The sequence below is a fragment of the Crocuta crocuta genome, unplaced genomic scaffold (assembly GCF_008692635.1).
Source record: "Crocuta crocuta isolate KB4526 unplaced genomic scaffold, BGI_CrCroc_1.0 scaffold313, whole genome shotgun sequence".
In the NCBI taxonomy this organism is placed as follows: Eukaryota; Metazoa; Chordata; class Mammalia; order Carnivora; family Hyaenidae; genus Crocuta; species Crocuta crocuta.
This window is the reverse complement of record NW_027527814.1, coordinates 355,698-371,244: the sequence shown is the minus strand read 5'-3', so window position 1 is coordinate 371,244 and position 15,547 is coordinate 355,698. Positions and strand designations below refer to the sequence as shown.

Sequence of the window (15,547 nt, the reverse complement as noted above, 5' to 3'; positions counted from 1 at the left end):
CTAAGTGTCCATCAAGAGATGAATGGATAAAGAACATGTGTACATACACAATGAAATAGTATTCAGCCACGAGAGAGAAGGAAATCCTGCCACTTGTGACCATCTGAATGGACCTCGAGGGCATTATGCTGAGTGAGGGAAGTCAGACAGAGAAAGAGAGACATATATATTTATATAAAACCATCCTTACATGCAAAATCTTAAAAAAAGCCAAACTCACAAAAACAAAGTCGAATAGTGGTTACCAGGGCCTGACGGTGGGAAAACTGGAAAGATGTGTAAGGGTACACACTTGCAAGTAGAAGAGAAATAAGTTGTGGAGATCTATCACAACATAATGACTATTAGTCAACAATGTTAACAACATTAGTTGTCAACAACTGTATTACAATTTCAAAGTTGCTGAGAGACTAGATCTTAATTGTTCTTCCCACAAAAAAAGAAATGATAATCAGGAGACATTATAGAGGTGTCAGCTTATATTACAATATACAAATGCATCAAATCAACATGTTGCACATCTTAAACTTCCACAGTGTTATATGTCAATTATATCTCAATAAGAAATAAACAGGTAGGTAGGTAAATAGATAGATAGGTAGGTAGGTAGGTAGGTAGGTAGATAGATAGATAGATAGATAGATAGATAGATAGATAGATAGATAAAATAATGGCGAGACTAGAGCCCTACAGGGCCCTTACAAGTCATCACCACTAGACACACCTGGTGAGCCTGGACTTCAGGCCTGTTCCTTGCTACTCAGGAGTCCCTTAGAGTCTGCCACCTGGCTGGTTAAGTGTTGTCAGTGTCACCTCCTAAAACAAGTCCAACTGAAAAGTGCACCTGCAAGAACATAAGGTTTTCTACATAGAAAAGGAAGATTTCTGTGAAGAAAGGAAATGTTGGTAATAATGATTTTTAACAGAGAGGAAAAGGTTTTTTTTAACGTTCATTTAATTTTTTGAGGCAGAGACAGACAGAGCACGAGCTGGGGAGTGGCAGAAAGAGAGGGAGACACAGAATCTGAAACAGGCTCCAGGCTCTGAGCTGTCAGCACAGAGCCTATCATGGGGCTCGAACCCACGGACTGTGAGATCATGACCTGAGCCGAGTCGGATGCTTAACCAACTGAGCCACCCAGGCACCCCGAAAAAGGTTTTTTTAAATTTTTCTTTTTTAGACAGAGAGAGTGCACATGAGGTGGGGGAGGGGGGAGAGAGAGAGACAGAAAGAGAGAGGGAGAGAGAGAGAGGGAATCTTAAGCAGGTTCCACACTCAGTATGGAGCCTGACATGGGGCTCGATCACATGACTCTGGGATCATGACCTAAGCCAAAATCAAGAGTCAGACGCTAAACTGACTGAGCCACCCAGGCACCCCTAACTGAAAAATAAAAACATTTTTTGAGGAAGGTTGAGAATTTCAGATTTCAGATATTGAAGTCTGAAAAAGGAGCTAGACACTCAGATGAGGCAACAGATAGTTACCCGATGCCTACTTTCCACTGACCCCAGTCAGCACTCCGAGAGGAGCTGGCCGGGATCCTTTTTAGGGCTCAGCCTCAATCTTGAAGGTTCAAAATCCACTTTGGTCCATATTCAGGATTAATCCTTTTCTTTGGGTCTGACTCATGTAACCCAACTCAGAAGAGATTGATGGATTCATTATTCTATAGAAAAGGAGATAAAGGCTTTTTATTTGTTTATGTTTTATTTAGTTTTGAGAGGAAGAGACAAAGTATGAGTGGGAGAGGGGCAGAGAGAGAGGGAGAGAGAGAATCCCAAGCGGGCTCCTCAGTGAGAAACTCAATGTGGGGCTCAATCTCACGAGCCATGAGATCATGACCTGAGAGAGATTCAAGAATTGAATGCTTAACTGAATGAGCCACCCAGGTACCTCTCCTGTTATTTTCCAATTTTGCTCCATTGTGTTCCCAAGAACACACATGCTATGACTTCAATCTGTTTAAATTTATTGAGATTTATTTTGTGACCTGACATATGGTCTATCCTGGAGAATATTCCATGTGCACTTAAGAAGAATGTGTATTCTGGGGCACCTGGCTGGCTCAGTTGGAAGAGCATGCAACTCTTGATCTCGAGGTCATGAATGCAAGCCCCACAATGGGTATAGAGATTACTAAACAAAATAAACTTAAAAAAAAAAAAGAATGTGTATTCTGTGGTCATTGGTGAAGTGTTCCACATATATATCTGGTAGGTCCATTGGTTTATAGCATCATTCAAGTCCTCTATTTCCTTGATGATTTTCTGTCCTATTATTTTATCCATTATTGAAAGTGGAATATTGAAGTCATCAATTATTATTGACAGTTTAATCATGTTTATTTTTTTATTTTTTAAAAAAATGTTTATTTATTTTTGAGAGATAGAGCATGAGCGGAAAAGTGATAGAGAGAGGGAGACACAGAATCTGAAGTAGGCAACAGGATCTGAGCTGTCAGCACAGAGCCTGTCATGGGGCTCGAATTCATGAATGTGAGATCATGACCTGGGTTGAAGTCAGATGCTTAACTGACTGAGCCACCCATGTGCCCCTAATCATGTTTATTTTTTAAGTTATATTAAATCCAGTTGATTTTTTTCTTAAAGTAAGCTCTATGCCCAACATGGGGCTCAAACTTACCACCCTGAGATCAAGTGTCACATGCTCTACCAACTGAGCCAGCAGGGTAGCCTTAATCATTTTTAACCTTTAGTTTTTAAACTCTTTTTGGAACCCGGGAGGATTCATGACCACCACCTTCTCTCACACCAACTGTCTCAGGTCCAGCAGCCATGGTGGTTGTTACAGCACTTTATTATGCCAAGAAATGGAGTTGTTTTCAACATTTCCCCTAAGGAAAGATCAACTCAAAGGGCTGAGCCAGCCAGGCCCTGCAGGATGGGCTGCTTCTACTTGAACTTCTGCAGCAACTCACAGATCCTCTCCTTGACCATTGGATCCAACGTTGAACAGTCCCACTCAGCCAACTTCATCAGCCGGTCATGGGCCTCCCAGAAGAGGTTAGAGCCAATGGCCAGCTCCACCCTCATGCGCCACTCAGCTATCTTGGGGCTATTGAGGAAGACATTATAGTTGCCTCCCATGGGCTGTAGATAGACAAAGAGGAAGGAATGATCAGCCAGGGGGCCAGCCCTACCTAGGTCCTCTTCTACAGCCTCAGGGTCTCTCCCTATCTGCCTCTGCAAAGAGTGAGTCTGTGACCCATCCCACTCCCAGGCCTGGGCAAGGGGTCATATGCTATATGATAGATGTGGGGTGGCAATTGGAAGATCAGAATCTTCAGGGTTCTTGGTCACTGGTCTTGCTCCATGGTTCCTGAAGGCCTCTCTGAGGTGACACCTGGCCCAGATGGCTCCCACTTTTTAGTGTGAAGCCTCCCATGGACCCTGCCTTCTACCAAGGAAATCCCTTACTCTCAGATGAGGGTGGGAAGAATTCAATTCTTTTTCCTCCACATCAATCCTTCCTCTGTGATCAGGTGCAGGGCCTGGAATGGGAGATCCAGCAGGTAGTCTAAGAAACATGTACCCAAGAATCTTGGGGGCTCCAAAATGGGGTGGGGTAGGTGAAATGTAAGGTGTAGGGTTTGAAATGTAGGGGACCAGACTACCTGGGACAGAAAAACTAAAATGGTTTTCCCTGGTGCTGATCTGCACACTGACCATGGACCAAAGTGGATACTTTGCATACTGGCCAGAGATTGCGTTAGTCTCTCAAGACATTGGCCAGGGTCTAAACTGCCCATCCTGCACACCAGCTAGGTCAGAACTGGCCACCCTCTCCTGCATGTAGAAATCACATAAATGTCCCACACCTGGTGGGTCTCCAAAAGGACCGTGAATGCCCCTCAGACCCAGAACCAGGGAGCTTCCTTGTATACTCTATGTCTGGTGCTCTAGAAAAGAGGCATTCATCCAGAAGGACACGTTGGAGGCCTCTGGACACTTCCTGGAGAATCCAGAAGGAGGCGGAGGCATCCATGATCCTGGCTGACTAACTGAGAAATGTGTTCTTCTCCCTATCCCAGGCCTGCCCTCCAGCTCCTGCCCATGCTGAAAATGCATCGTGAAGCATGGATAATCGTGATCGGCCTTGGTTCAAAATCTCCTGTGCTTCCTGTTACTCCAGGTCAGGTCTAGGCACCTGGCTCCCCACTGTCTCTCCCTTCAGCAGCTTAACCTCAAGCTATGGCCCCTGTGGTCACAGAGGAGTCCTACCTCACCCAGGCTGTGTTCCTATCCCACTCCACACCTGCATCATCTCCACCAGCGCCACCACATCAGCCAGTGAGATGTGGTTCCCAGTGATGAACATCTTGTCTTGCAGAAACTTCTCCTCAAAGAGCTGCATGCTGTTCTTCACCTCTGCCAGCATCTGCTCTGCCTTCTCAGCTGGAACCTCCTCACCGGTGATCATTGGGATCAGCATCTGGCCAGGATGGGGGAGAGGAGGGAAGAGGAGGCCACACCCTAGTCCCATCTGACCTGCCAGTCTTCAGCATCCTTGTTTGCTAGAGAGGTGTTGGACAGAGCCAAGGATGTAAAATAGGTTCACCTCTTTTAGCAGTTCTGGTTGGTAGAGGTTACCTGGGGCCATTGTTTAGGAAGATTTTGAAATCCCAGCAGGATGGAATCTTGTGATTGATTAGTGATGTCTGTTACGGACATGAGATAAGAAGTAAGGGTACATATATATACAGTAGTTAGTGGTCATCTTCAAATTTGGTGGTCTCTCTGTGACCCTCAACCATGATGTTTTCTAGTTCAGAATAAAGTTTCTTGAATCCTATCCAGCTTGAGTAATATCAACCCCTCCTAGGTACCCTTCCCCTTGTCTTTATAAGGCTTTTTCACACCCAGTAGTTCATTCCACACTCCCATCAGCTCTGTAAGGCAGGCAGGAAAGGGGGCCAAGGAAATGAGGCTCAGGAAGGAAGGGAGACTTTCTTGAATTCACTAGTGGTCAGCCCTAGCCTTGACCCCACTCACCTTGATCCAGAGAACCTTGCTCATGGGCATCTGAATGGCAGTGTGCTGCCAGGCCAAGAACTCATCCACACGGGCACGTATGTGCAAGTCTGGTGGGTACCAGTGTGAGGGTGTGCTGTACTTGCGGCACAGGTAGAAAAGGATGGCCACGCTGCAGAAAGGAAAAGTTGGGGGCACTGTTCTTGCCTTCCCCGATATTGCTACACCCACCACCCCAGCATGGCTGGGGCTCAGTGTGGGGCCTCCAGCCACAGGCAGGCTCTAGGCACTGACATTTTTCTGGGGGAAAGATGAGCCCAAAGGGTACCAGGAAAGTCAGTCAGTCTGTCAGGCAGTGAGTGCCCGGAGGGAGACCAGCACAGTGGATGGGATCTGATGGATGGCATCAGGAAGGGCAGTCTAGATGGAAAACAACATGTATGGGAATTCAGGGGTAAGAGGTGGCCATACTCTGTCTCTGTCTGTCTCTCTCTCTCTCTCAAAAATAAATAAACATTAAAAAGGGGGGGGGGCGCATGGGTGGCTTAGTTGGTTGAGTATCTGACTTTGGCCCAAGTCATGATCTCACAGTTCGTGAGTTCAAGCCCACAGGATCCCATCTGACAGCACAAAGCCCACTTCAGATCCTCTATACCCCCCTCCCTGGTCCTCCCCTACTTGTGCTCTCTCTCAAAAATAAATAAACATTTAAAAATATGTATTTAAAAAAAGAGGGGCACCTGGGTGGCTCAGTCAGTTGAGTGTCTGATTCTTGATTTTCACTCAAGTCATGATCTCACAGTTTGTGGGTTCTAGCCCCGGGTCGGGCTCTGCACTGACAGTGCAGAGCCTGCTTGGGATTCCCTCTCCCTCTCTCTCTCTGCCCCTCCTGTGAGTTCTCCCTCTCTCTGTCTCTCTCAAAATAATGAAATGTAAAAGAAAGAAAAAAGAAACAAGATAACTCTGGTACTTGGGTGGAGGGGTCCTGAGGAGGACTGGGGCTGCATGGATGCAGGGAGGGTACAGCCTGGAGGTACAATTTGGAGGGGGCGGTCTTGCTCTTGGCTGGTGGGGGGCAGGAAGGGAGGAACTCAGGACGGGCACAGGTGTTTGAGGTGTTTAGAACATCTGGGGCCCCAGAGAGTCCTGAGCCAGGTTCTGATATGACATCAAAGTCCAAGAAGCAGGTGCCTGCCCCTGTGTCCCTCCAGCCCACTGCAGAGTCAGCAGGTAAGCAGGGGGCAGTGGTGGGAGAGGGGAGAAGAAAGGAAGGAACAGCCTGGGAAGGAGGAGGGAGGCCCCAGAGGAACAACTGTCTAAGAAGTGGGGAAATATCCAGAAGGGAAATCCTAAATCCTGAATCATCTCAGTTGATCTCACAATAACCCTGTAAGGTGGGTACCAGTATGCTTACATTTGAGGAAACTGAGGCTCAGAGATACAAGGAACTGGGCAAAGACACATAGCCTGAGGCTACCAGAACCCAGGCGACAGGCCTGGAACAGGGCTTTTCCAGCTCCTTCAGAGGGATTTTGACGTCTAGCCCCCAGAAATGCAGTACATTTCTGTTGTTCTAAGTCATTTAGTCAGTGGTAATTTTTTACAGCAGCCATAGGAAAATCATCCAGGCCTGGGGCCACCCAAGGGCCATGGTCCTTGGAAGATATGCTTCACAGTGATGAGACCATCTCTGAAGCTTTCTGAAAAACAATCAACCCCCTAATCTTACCAAACCTGTACTTCCAATGACCGATTTACAAGATACGAAGGGACAGAAAAACATGACGCCATGAGAACATAATCAGCAAAACTCAGACTGTGGGAAACTCCTCAGGACAAAGGATGCGGTTTCTTCAACCACACCAAAGATGTAAAGGCAGGGAGCACCTGTGTGGCTCAGTCAGTTAAGCATCTGCCTTTGGCTCAGGTCATGCCCTCACATTTGTGGGTTCGAGCCCCACACTGGGCTTTCAGCTGTCAGCACGGAGCCTGCTTCCGGTCTTCTGTTGCCCTCTCTCACTACCCTTCCCCCACTCGTGCTCTCTCTTTCTCAAACATAAATAAACATTTTTTAAAAAGTATTTTAAAAATGCAAAGGCAAAAGTTGGGGCATGGAGGGGACTACCAGCTGCGATACTTGTAGTTTACTTGGAGCTGGATACAAATGCACAAGCTACAGAGAAAATATGGATAATCAGTGACTTTTGAATAGAACAGGGCATTGGTTGAAATCCAGGGATTATTGTAGTTGCTTTTAAAAATTAATTAATTAGGGGGTTTTCTGAGAGAGAGAGAGAGAGAGAGAGCTCGTGAGCAAGGGAGAAGGACAGAGGGAAAGAGAGAGAAAGAGAAAGAGAGAATCCCAAGCTGGATCCAGACCCAGCACAGAGCCAGACACGGGTTTGGATCCCACAACCCTGGGATCACGACCTGAGCAGAAATCAAGAGTCAGACGCTCATTGATTGAGCCACCTAGGCGCCCCCAGGGATTAGTGTTAATTTTTTATAAGATGTCACCAAAGTATTGTGGCGATGCTTTTTTTTTTTTTTTTTAATTGAGCCCTTATCTCTTATCTGGCAGGCAGGGCAATAGAGAGGAATAGAGCGGGTTGGTTACAGGTGATGCAAAATGGGCTCCCCAAGTGGACCGCTGTTGGAACTGTGTGATGGGTATCCTGTGGAGGTTGTTATATCCCTCTTTAGTTAGTATTTATTCTACTTTGATGTACATATAAAATGTTTCATAGTAAATAAAAAATAAGTACTAGTAGGTCGGCTTCACATAAACCTCCGAGGAGGAGCAGAGAGAGATGGGGGCAGGAGTGGGCAGGGAAGACTTACCTTTCAGATAAGACAAACTTTCCTTCTTTGAGGCTGGGTAGCTTCTTCAGGGGGTTGATCTCTATGTATTCCTTGCTGTGGTGGTGACCTGGGAGGGGTAGGAAAGGTCTGAGGGTACTACGACTCTGGGGAAGAGATGACCAGGTCTCCCAGAGGCAGAGATGCCTTTCTCCACTTTCTCTAGAAGGGGAGACACCACCAGGGGGATAGCGTGCATGGCTCACTTCAGGTTAAAAGGCAAGTCCGTGGCAGAATCGGGATTAGGATCAAGACTCCTGCCCCCATCCCAGGCTCGGCGACCAGGACAACCCGTTGGCTCACAGAAGTTGGAGGCCCCAGCCCCCATTCCCAACGCTGGGCCTGAAGCCATCGCCTGTGAATCAGCAGAAGCCCTAGAAGCCTGGATCCCACTCCCACTACTTTAGCCCCAGCCCTAGCACACAGCTAGAATCCAAAAAGGAGCCCCTCACATATAATCAATTATCAGAGGACTTGTTTTATCTTGTTCTGTTTTGTTTTTAAGTAAGCTCTCCACTCAATGAGAGCTTGAACTCATGGCCAGCTCCAGAGATCAAGAGTCCACAAATTCTAGCAACTGAGCCAGCCAGGCAACCCGATCTTTTGGGAGTTTTAACTCTTCTTCAACCAGCTATCTCTGGTCAGAAACATTTCTGGGGCTGGATTCACGGCTCATTTCAGAGTTACTGGCCTCCTTCTCTATGTTCTGGAGGCTTCTGCCTCTGCAGTGTGAGCCTTTAAGAACCTCTTCCATGCTTGGGTTAATGTTGGAGAGTAGTGCCCTGTACCTCACCCTGGGGCCTGTGTCACCCTGAGCAGGTATGAACGTGGAGGGAAGATGGGTGTGGCCTGAAGAGGTGGTCTCAACTCAGATTTGGATGGCCACGCACTTCTGCGACCTTTGCCAAATAATCCGAGGTCCTTTTACGAGGAAACGCCAAGGGCTCTAGACGGGAGACCCGGGGATGCCCAGCAGCTCTTCCTGCCACTTCACCTTATAAGAGCCTGTTCATGGGGCTCCTGGGTGACTCAGTCAGTTAGGTGTCTGACTCTTGGGTTTCAGCTCAGGTCACGAGCTCACGGTTTTGTGGGTTCGAGCCCCACATTGAGCTCCACACTGGCAGTGTAGAGCCTGCTTGGGATTCTCTCTCTCTCCCTCTCTGTCCCTCCCCCATCCACATTGTCTTTGTCCCTCTCAAAATAAATAAATAAACTTAAAAAAAAAAGGAACCTGTTTATCATAGCAGGGCAGAATTAGTGACAGGGCTGGACAGCCCATGATTCCCTTGGGAAAAGTTTCTTCCCCTGTGAACTTTAAGGCGGGGAATCTCCTCTGTGTCTCAGCTTCTCAGAGACACTCTGACCTTGTACCCTGCCTCCCCGCCAAGGCCAGGCCTATGGCAGGCAGCATGGGGCACCTACCTTTTAGCAAATCCACAAACTGAAAGTCAAAGGGGATGCTGTTCTTCCTAGCGAAGATGTAGACAGCACGGCAGGCTGCTGAGAGCAGGTCCAGATAGAGCTCCAGGCCCATGTTGAGATACACGGTGGGCACCCCCACCAGCCACAGCCGGTAGGCTCTGAACCTGAGCCTGTATGCAGCCTGAGCCCCTGGCCCTGGCTCTGTGCCTGTCAGCACTCTCCAGCCCAGGCCTAGGACCCCGCATTCTGGAACTTCTTGTTTCACTTGGTGTTGTCATGTGGCCTGGAAGCCCAGAATTCTCACAGCAGCAAGGATTCTGGGGAGACTCAGGAGTAGACTAGGGAGAGCCCCCTGGCTCAGGGGCAGGAGGTGGGGATCACCTACAATGCCCTCTTGGCCTATGTGTGTGCCTGTGGCCCATGTCTGAGAAGGACTGACACATGGGAATTCTCAGCACTAGAACTTTATTGTAGAGTATAACCCAACGGGCTCTGCTGGGTCCAGAATGATGGTGGGGCAATGGGACGTAACCATGGAGGGCTTCAGAAGCAGGCGCTGGGGGTATGCAGAGGTCAGTCTAGCCTGAACTATGGCTAGAAAAGTGTTGAGAGACAGAGAGACAGGAGTCTAGGGAGTAGTCGGGGCACTGGGGACAATGCCACAGGAGTATCTAGGGTGGGCCAGCCAAGCTGTGCCATGGAGAGAATCCCAGAAACTTCCGGTCTGGCTTGGGACGGGCAGTGGCCAGTGGAATTCAGAGCTGGCAACTCAGGAAGGTAACTGGAGGCCCGCGAGAACCCTGAGTGCTACTTCCTCTAGGCTGCATCATCTCAGGAGATCTCTTGTCCCTCCAGATTCTGCTCAGAAGCAGGGAGACCCCACTTGGTAAGGCAGAGAAAGCTGGAGACAGGTATAGGGCACACAGCATGTTTAGTGTGTGTGTGTGTGTGTGTGTGTGTGGAGGGGAGCCCGTTCCCCTCTCAGCTGAGCCGCTCCAGCAGCCGATGCACCAGCTCTTGTGCCAGCTGGGGGTCCCGCTGGGCGTCTCTGGGGTCCCGAGGCTGTAGAACAAGCTTGTGGGCTTCCTGGACGAGCTCAGGGCCCAGGGCAGCCTCTACTCGGGTTCGCCAGGCTGCCAGCCGGGGCCAGTCTCGGAAGAGGTCGCAGCCAACAGCAGTGGGCTGGGAAGACAGGGTAGCCGGAGCAGGGGACTCAGCCCTGTGTCCAGAGTCCCCCCCTGCCCGCCCCCACTGAGGGCAAGCAAGCAGGAGAAGCTTACCTGCATCAGCTCCGTGAATGCCATCAGATCGGCCAGGGAGACCTGCTCAGTGGCCAGGAAGGGCTTGGCTGCCAGGACCTCCTGATCCAGGTGCTGCAGGGCAGGTTTCAGCCTCCCCAACAGCCGGTCTAGCCGCATGGTGTCCACGGGCTGCCCCGAGAAGTGGGGCAGGAGGGACTGGCCACAGGGGGAATGGAGGCAGCTTATCCTGGGTTCCTCCAAACATCCTCACCCACCTCTCCACCCCTCCCTGTGGCCACCATCCGTTAGTGATCCCTCCTGGGGCACTGTACTCTGAAGGATTCTGAGGATTCATTCAGACTCAGGGGAAAGAATGCTGTGGTCAGTTACAGATGTCTACCTGGGACAGTGGATAGGAGGCTGTATAAGGTCCTTTCCAGCCCTGGGGGTTCTGGCCGCTGCCCCAGCCTGCATAACAGGGCAGGGAGGCTCACCTTACACAGGTAGACGTTGGTGGCAGGCAGCTGGATGGCAGCGTGCTGCCACGCCAGGTACTCGTCGACGCGGGCGCGGGCCTGCAGTTCAGGTGGATACCAGTTCGGCGCCGTCTGGTACTTGCGTGTCAAGTATAAAAGGATGGCCACACTGCAAGCAGGGGTGTCAGAGAGTGCCCTGCCCCTCAGGGCTAGGCAGCTTCATCTCTCAGAAACAGGGTGATTTGACTGGATTTCTGTCCAACACCATCTCCGGGGGAGACCATCTCCACCACCGGCCGTCTTGTCTCCAGTCACTCCCCCATGGACCCACATTTCCACTTCCCCTCCCGACTACTAACCCAGCCAGCCCTCTGCCTCCAGGCCCAGCTCTTTGGCGTCGGGTCCTACCGAGCAGGAGGGAGGCAGACCTGCCATGGACATCTGGCCCATGGGGTCTCCAAGTTCCCTCCCAGGCCAGTGCTCCCTAGTGCCCAGGGTCTGGGGGAGGGGATCAAGGAGAACCCCTTTCTTGATCCTCCCTGGGCTCCTGGCACGCAATTTCTAAGTCAAATAATAAAAATGTAATGGCGACTAGAAAAGTTTTTATAGTAAAAGGTGGTGCCCAGTTTCCATTCTCAGGCAGGTCCTGGGAGGGGTTACATCACTACTCCCTTTTACAGAGGAGAAACATGCGGCAGGAAGTTCTGTGATCTGTCCGTGGCCCAGAGCGAGGATGTGGGGAGCTGGGATTCAGCACCCAGTGCACATCTGGGGCTGCCTAGCTCCTGGTTCTTGGGACTTGAAAGGCCAGGTTCGGGACATCTGGGGAGGGCTAACCTCAAGCTTGGGTCTTTCCTGGCTACATCCAGGTTGCCCAGGCCTGACAGAGTGACCTTTGCCCACCCCCATCCCCTATGCCGAAGCTACCAGCTTTAGCCCCAAAGCAGCCCCCTAGTCCAGCCCCCTGCCTCCAAGCTGGATGAGCTAAAAGGAGGAAGAAGGGACCACAGTAGTTTGGAAAGATCTCGGAGTGTGAGACCATCAGCTTTCTGCCGTCCTATGTCCACCTCCCCCAACCTCAAAGCCTCCACAGACCCCAGGACTCCATTACCTCTCGGCCAACAGGAAGTCCCCATCCCTCAGGGCAGGTACCTTCCCCAGGGGGTTCACCTTCAAGAATTCAGGCTTCAGGTGCTCCCCTGTGGGGGTGCAGAGGATGGGTGGCTCAGCAAGTTCTGGCTCCAGGATGCCACCCCCCAACTCCCTCCCCGGGCCCACCCTAGCCAAGACTCACCCCGTCCTAGCTCTACAGGCCGAAACTCAAAGGGAATGCCATTCTTCCTGGCGAAAATGTAAATGGCACGGCAGGGGGGCGAGTACAGGTCCAGAAACAGCTCCAGCGGCATGCCTGCGCCGCCCAGTGTCGTCCTCCACTCAAGCCTGCTTCCGGGGAGGTTTGCTTGGCCCCCCCAAAACGGGACACAAAGACGTCTGTTCCCCTCCCCCAAGCCAACTTCCTCTAGCTACTAGCTGGGCGCCCTGCCAAGCCTCCCCACCTCCTGGCCTCTCTGTGGAATGGGGGCCGAGTGGGCTGTTGAATATTTGTCACTGGTTCTTCAGAGCAGGGTCCCCAACCTAGCCCTCCTCCTTCACTGGGTGTTACAAGCCCCTGGACACCCCCACATCCTGCTGCTTCCCTCTGGCTGGGCCTCCCTCTGATCTCTGCCTCCTGGCAGCCAGGGAGCCTTTCACAATCCTGGTTAGGTAGGAGGCTCCCTGGCAGAGACCCACTATTGGTCCTTAAGGCCTTTTGTGTCTTTCCTCCCACTGTGCCTGTGCCTCATGCACTCACACAGATTCATGCAAACTCACACGTAGAAACACACACACACACACACACACACACACACACACACAGAGTCTCTCTGTCTCTCTGTCACACACACACTTATATGTTCACATGCTCCCTCCCCCGCCCCCAGCCCAGGCCTCTTCTCTCTCCAGTCTGGGTAACTGTCCTGACATTCTGACATAGTAAAGGCATTTCTCTCTTGACTGTCCTCTGGTGCTCCCCACCCCCTGGGGCTCAGGCCAGCCCCCTGGAGTCTTCTGTCTCCTCACCCCGACCTGACCCCTCTGGCCTCACCAGCTTCCTGCCCAGCCCTTCTGCTTCCATCCCAGGGCCCTCTGTCCTGATACACACAGCACCAGAGGGGATTTCTCAAGTCCAAATCTGATCCCATGCCCCCAAGTGCCCTCAGCCCTGCAGTGCTGACCCCACACTCCCCAACCTTGTCCATTTGCCTCTCAGCCTTCCTCTTGGACTGTCATGCACACTTCTTTTCTGTCAGAACCCAAGTCTTGAGACGTTGAGAGTGGGGTGTGGGGCAGGGCCTCCATGAACCCAGAGAACAGCTGTGGGTGGGTTGGGAGTTGGGGTCTTGCATGCACATTGGCCCATGCCAGTGGGGGGACTCATGGAGCAGGGAGCAAGCCAGAGAAGCCCCCTGGGAATGGAGCCGGGGCCTCCCAGGAGCTGCCCCAGCCCCATTCTGGGACCTGAGGAGGTCAGAGCCACTGACCATGCAAGGGAACTCTAATGCCTTCCCCACTGTTTTCATAGGAGCTGAAATCTGCCAGGGAGGACTTTTAGGGACACAGTCCACCCCTTACAAACACACATACTCACAGGACATGTGGCTTGGGCAGAGCTGACCCCACCCTTAGTTTCAAGGATAGTTCATGACCCAGCCCACCCAGTGAAGACACTGTAACCCTTGACCACTCTGCTCGGATCAGGCAGGGTCCTAGGGCTGTGACAGGGGTTCCCAGGAAGGAGGGACTGAGCGGAGGCCCAAAGCTGACCCCTGCAGAAGTGCATTGTCATTCCCAAGGAGAGTCCCTTAAGGCCACTGTCTGCAGAAGGAACACAGCTGTCTCAGACTCTTCCCCAGTGGAGAAGGAAGGCGAGGGCCGGGCAGCCTCCAGGAGTTAGGCTGTCCAGAGCCAGCCATCCTGGAGCCCAGGCAGAAGGGATTGAAGCCAGGCAGGCCCAGCAAAGCCAGCAGCCATCCAGCAAGTCTGTAGATGGGAGGCTGGGCTCAGACTTGGCATGCCCAGAGCCATCAGGGAGCCCTGGGGCTTGTAATCCAACCCTGCACAGAAAACCCCAGCTGGGTTTACCATATTGGATAGGGGCCACAGCCCTGCAGTGAAGGGGAGGCACAAGAGAGGGGAGGAATAGACAGAGAGAATAACCTGGAATCAAGGTGGGGAGACAGAGATAGGGAGGAGGGCAGCAAGGAACTCTCATTCACTCATTCATTACTCATTTGCTCATTCATTCCTTCATCCAACAGAGAGTGAGGCTCAGAGACAAACCAAAAGCAGTGGAGGGAGAAGGCCAAGGATAGGTGACCAGAGAGGAGTCTTTCTTACTTCTCCCAGCCCTCCACACGAACCTATGATGTAACTCTGGTGGGGTCCCCAGGAGGGACTTGCCCCAGAAAGGGGCCTTGGCACAACCCTGCACCCAGAGGGTGTGGCCTTGGCACAACCCTGCACCCAGAAAGCCTCCATTAACTCCTGCTGTGCCACCAGCCGTGACCAGTCTTCCCAGCACAACACTCCAGACCCACATGGGTCATTGGGCTCATGGACGGGCCAGTGCCAAGGCTTTGATTCTGAGGACATGGGTCCAAGAGGCAGGGATAGCCATGCCACTGACCCCACCTGAGGCCCAAGGGCAGCCACAGGACCTGAGAGAAGCCAGGGAGGTACCCCAACATCTGCCAAACAGAGATGGCACCCCTGGCATCCCCAGGCAGGGTCAGTGGAGGGAGGCTGCCCTTCTGGTCTGAGCCCACGCCAGCACCAGTAGCTCCTTCAGCACCATAAAGTCAACTAGTGTCACCTGGGGATGGGAGATGAAAGCCATGCCCCTCCGGAACTTGTCTGGCTCTGTTCCTGCCCAGCTTCTCCCTGGGCACCTGCCTACAGATGAGCAGAATCAGCATGTGTCAGGTGGGTGGAGGGTGGGCTCTGTCTGCAGCCCGCACCTCACAACACCTTGGCCTTGCCCACACCTGTCATACTCCCTCATCACCCATCTCTCCTGGGTCCACACAGGCATGCCCAGGGTGCCCTGGACACAGTCATCATGACTGCTTGGGCACTCATTCATGCGGGCATGGGCCTACAGGTGGGATGGCACTGGTGGGCCCCTCTCTGGTATTTGCAGGTGGGTGGTAGGTGGGGGCAGTGACCTTGGGGACCCTGACACCTAGCCATTCCCACCTTCCACAAAAGCTTGCAGGCCTCTGGCAGAATAAGTCTCTGCCATTGATAGATTCCCCCTTCATCCTGCCCTCCACCCAGCTCTCCCTACTCACTCCACCAAGTAAGGCCCTGCCCGCCCCCCCCCGCCCAGGTGGTCACATACCTGGGCAATAGCAGTTTCTGGGAGCTAACACCCCGTCCTCAGCATGGCTCAAGAGTCCGTGCTCATTTTGCCATGTTGACCTTGGTCTCCCAGGATGCCCTTCACCACACCCA

General features: G+C 51.8%; 2 protein-coding genes across 5 annotated transcripts; both read right to left on the bottom strand.

The window, feature by feature from the left end:
* Nucleotides 1-2,803: 2,803 nt before the first annotated feature.
* Nucleotides 2,804-9,541, bottom strand: LOC144240749 (glutathione S-transferase theta-4). Its single transcript, XM_077775162.1, has 5 exons — nt 9,277-9,541; nt 7,837-7,924; nt 5,017-5,167; nt 4,280-4,456; nt 2,804-3,114 (listed from the first exon to the last, which is right to left on the bottom strand). The coding sequence occupies exons 1-5, from the start codon at nt 9,386-9,388 to the stop codon at nt 2,917-2,919; spliced, it is 726 nt and encodes a 241-aa protein (XP_077631288.1). The 5' UTR covers nt 9,389-9,541; the 3' UTR covers nt 2,804-2,916.
* Nucleotides 9,542-9,724: 183 nt separating this feature from the next.
* Nucleotides 9,725-15,547, bottom strand: LOC144240732 (glutathione S-transferase theta-1-like). 4 transcript variants are annotated; one of them, XM_077775135.1, is made up of 7 exons: nt 15,435-15,547; nt 14,907-14,986; nt 12,288-12,452; nt 12,105-12,192; nt 11,012-11,162; nt 10,557-10,733; nt 9,725-10,458 (listed from the first exon to the last, which is right to left on the bottom strand). In XM_077775135.1, exons 3-7 carry the CDS (start codon nt 12,397-12,399, stop codon nt 10,258-10,260), a joined length of 729 nt encoding a protein of 242 aa, XP_077631261.1. In that variant the 5' UTR covers nt 12,400-12,452; nt 14,907-14,986; nt 15,435-15,547; the 3' UTR covers nt 9,725-10,257. The 4 variants fall into 4 exon arrangements, with proteins under 4 accessions (XP_077631261.1, XP_077631272.1, XP_077631251.1 ...); XM_077775146.1 differs by having other exon boundaries at nt 12,288-12,433; XM_077775125.1 differs by lacking the exon at nt 14,907-14,986.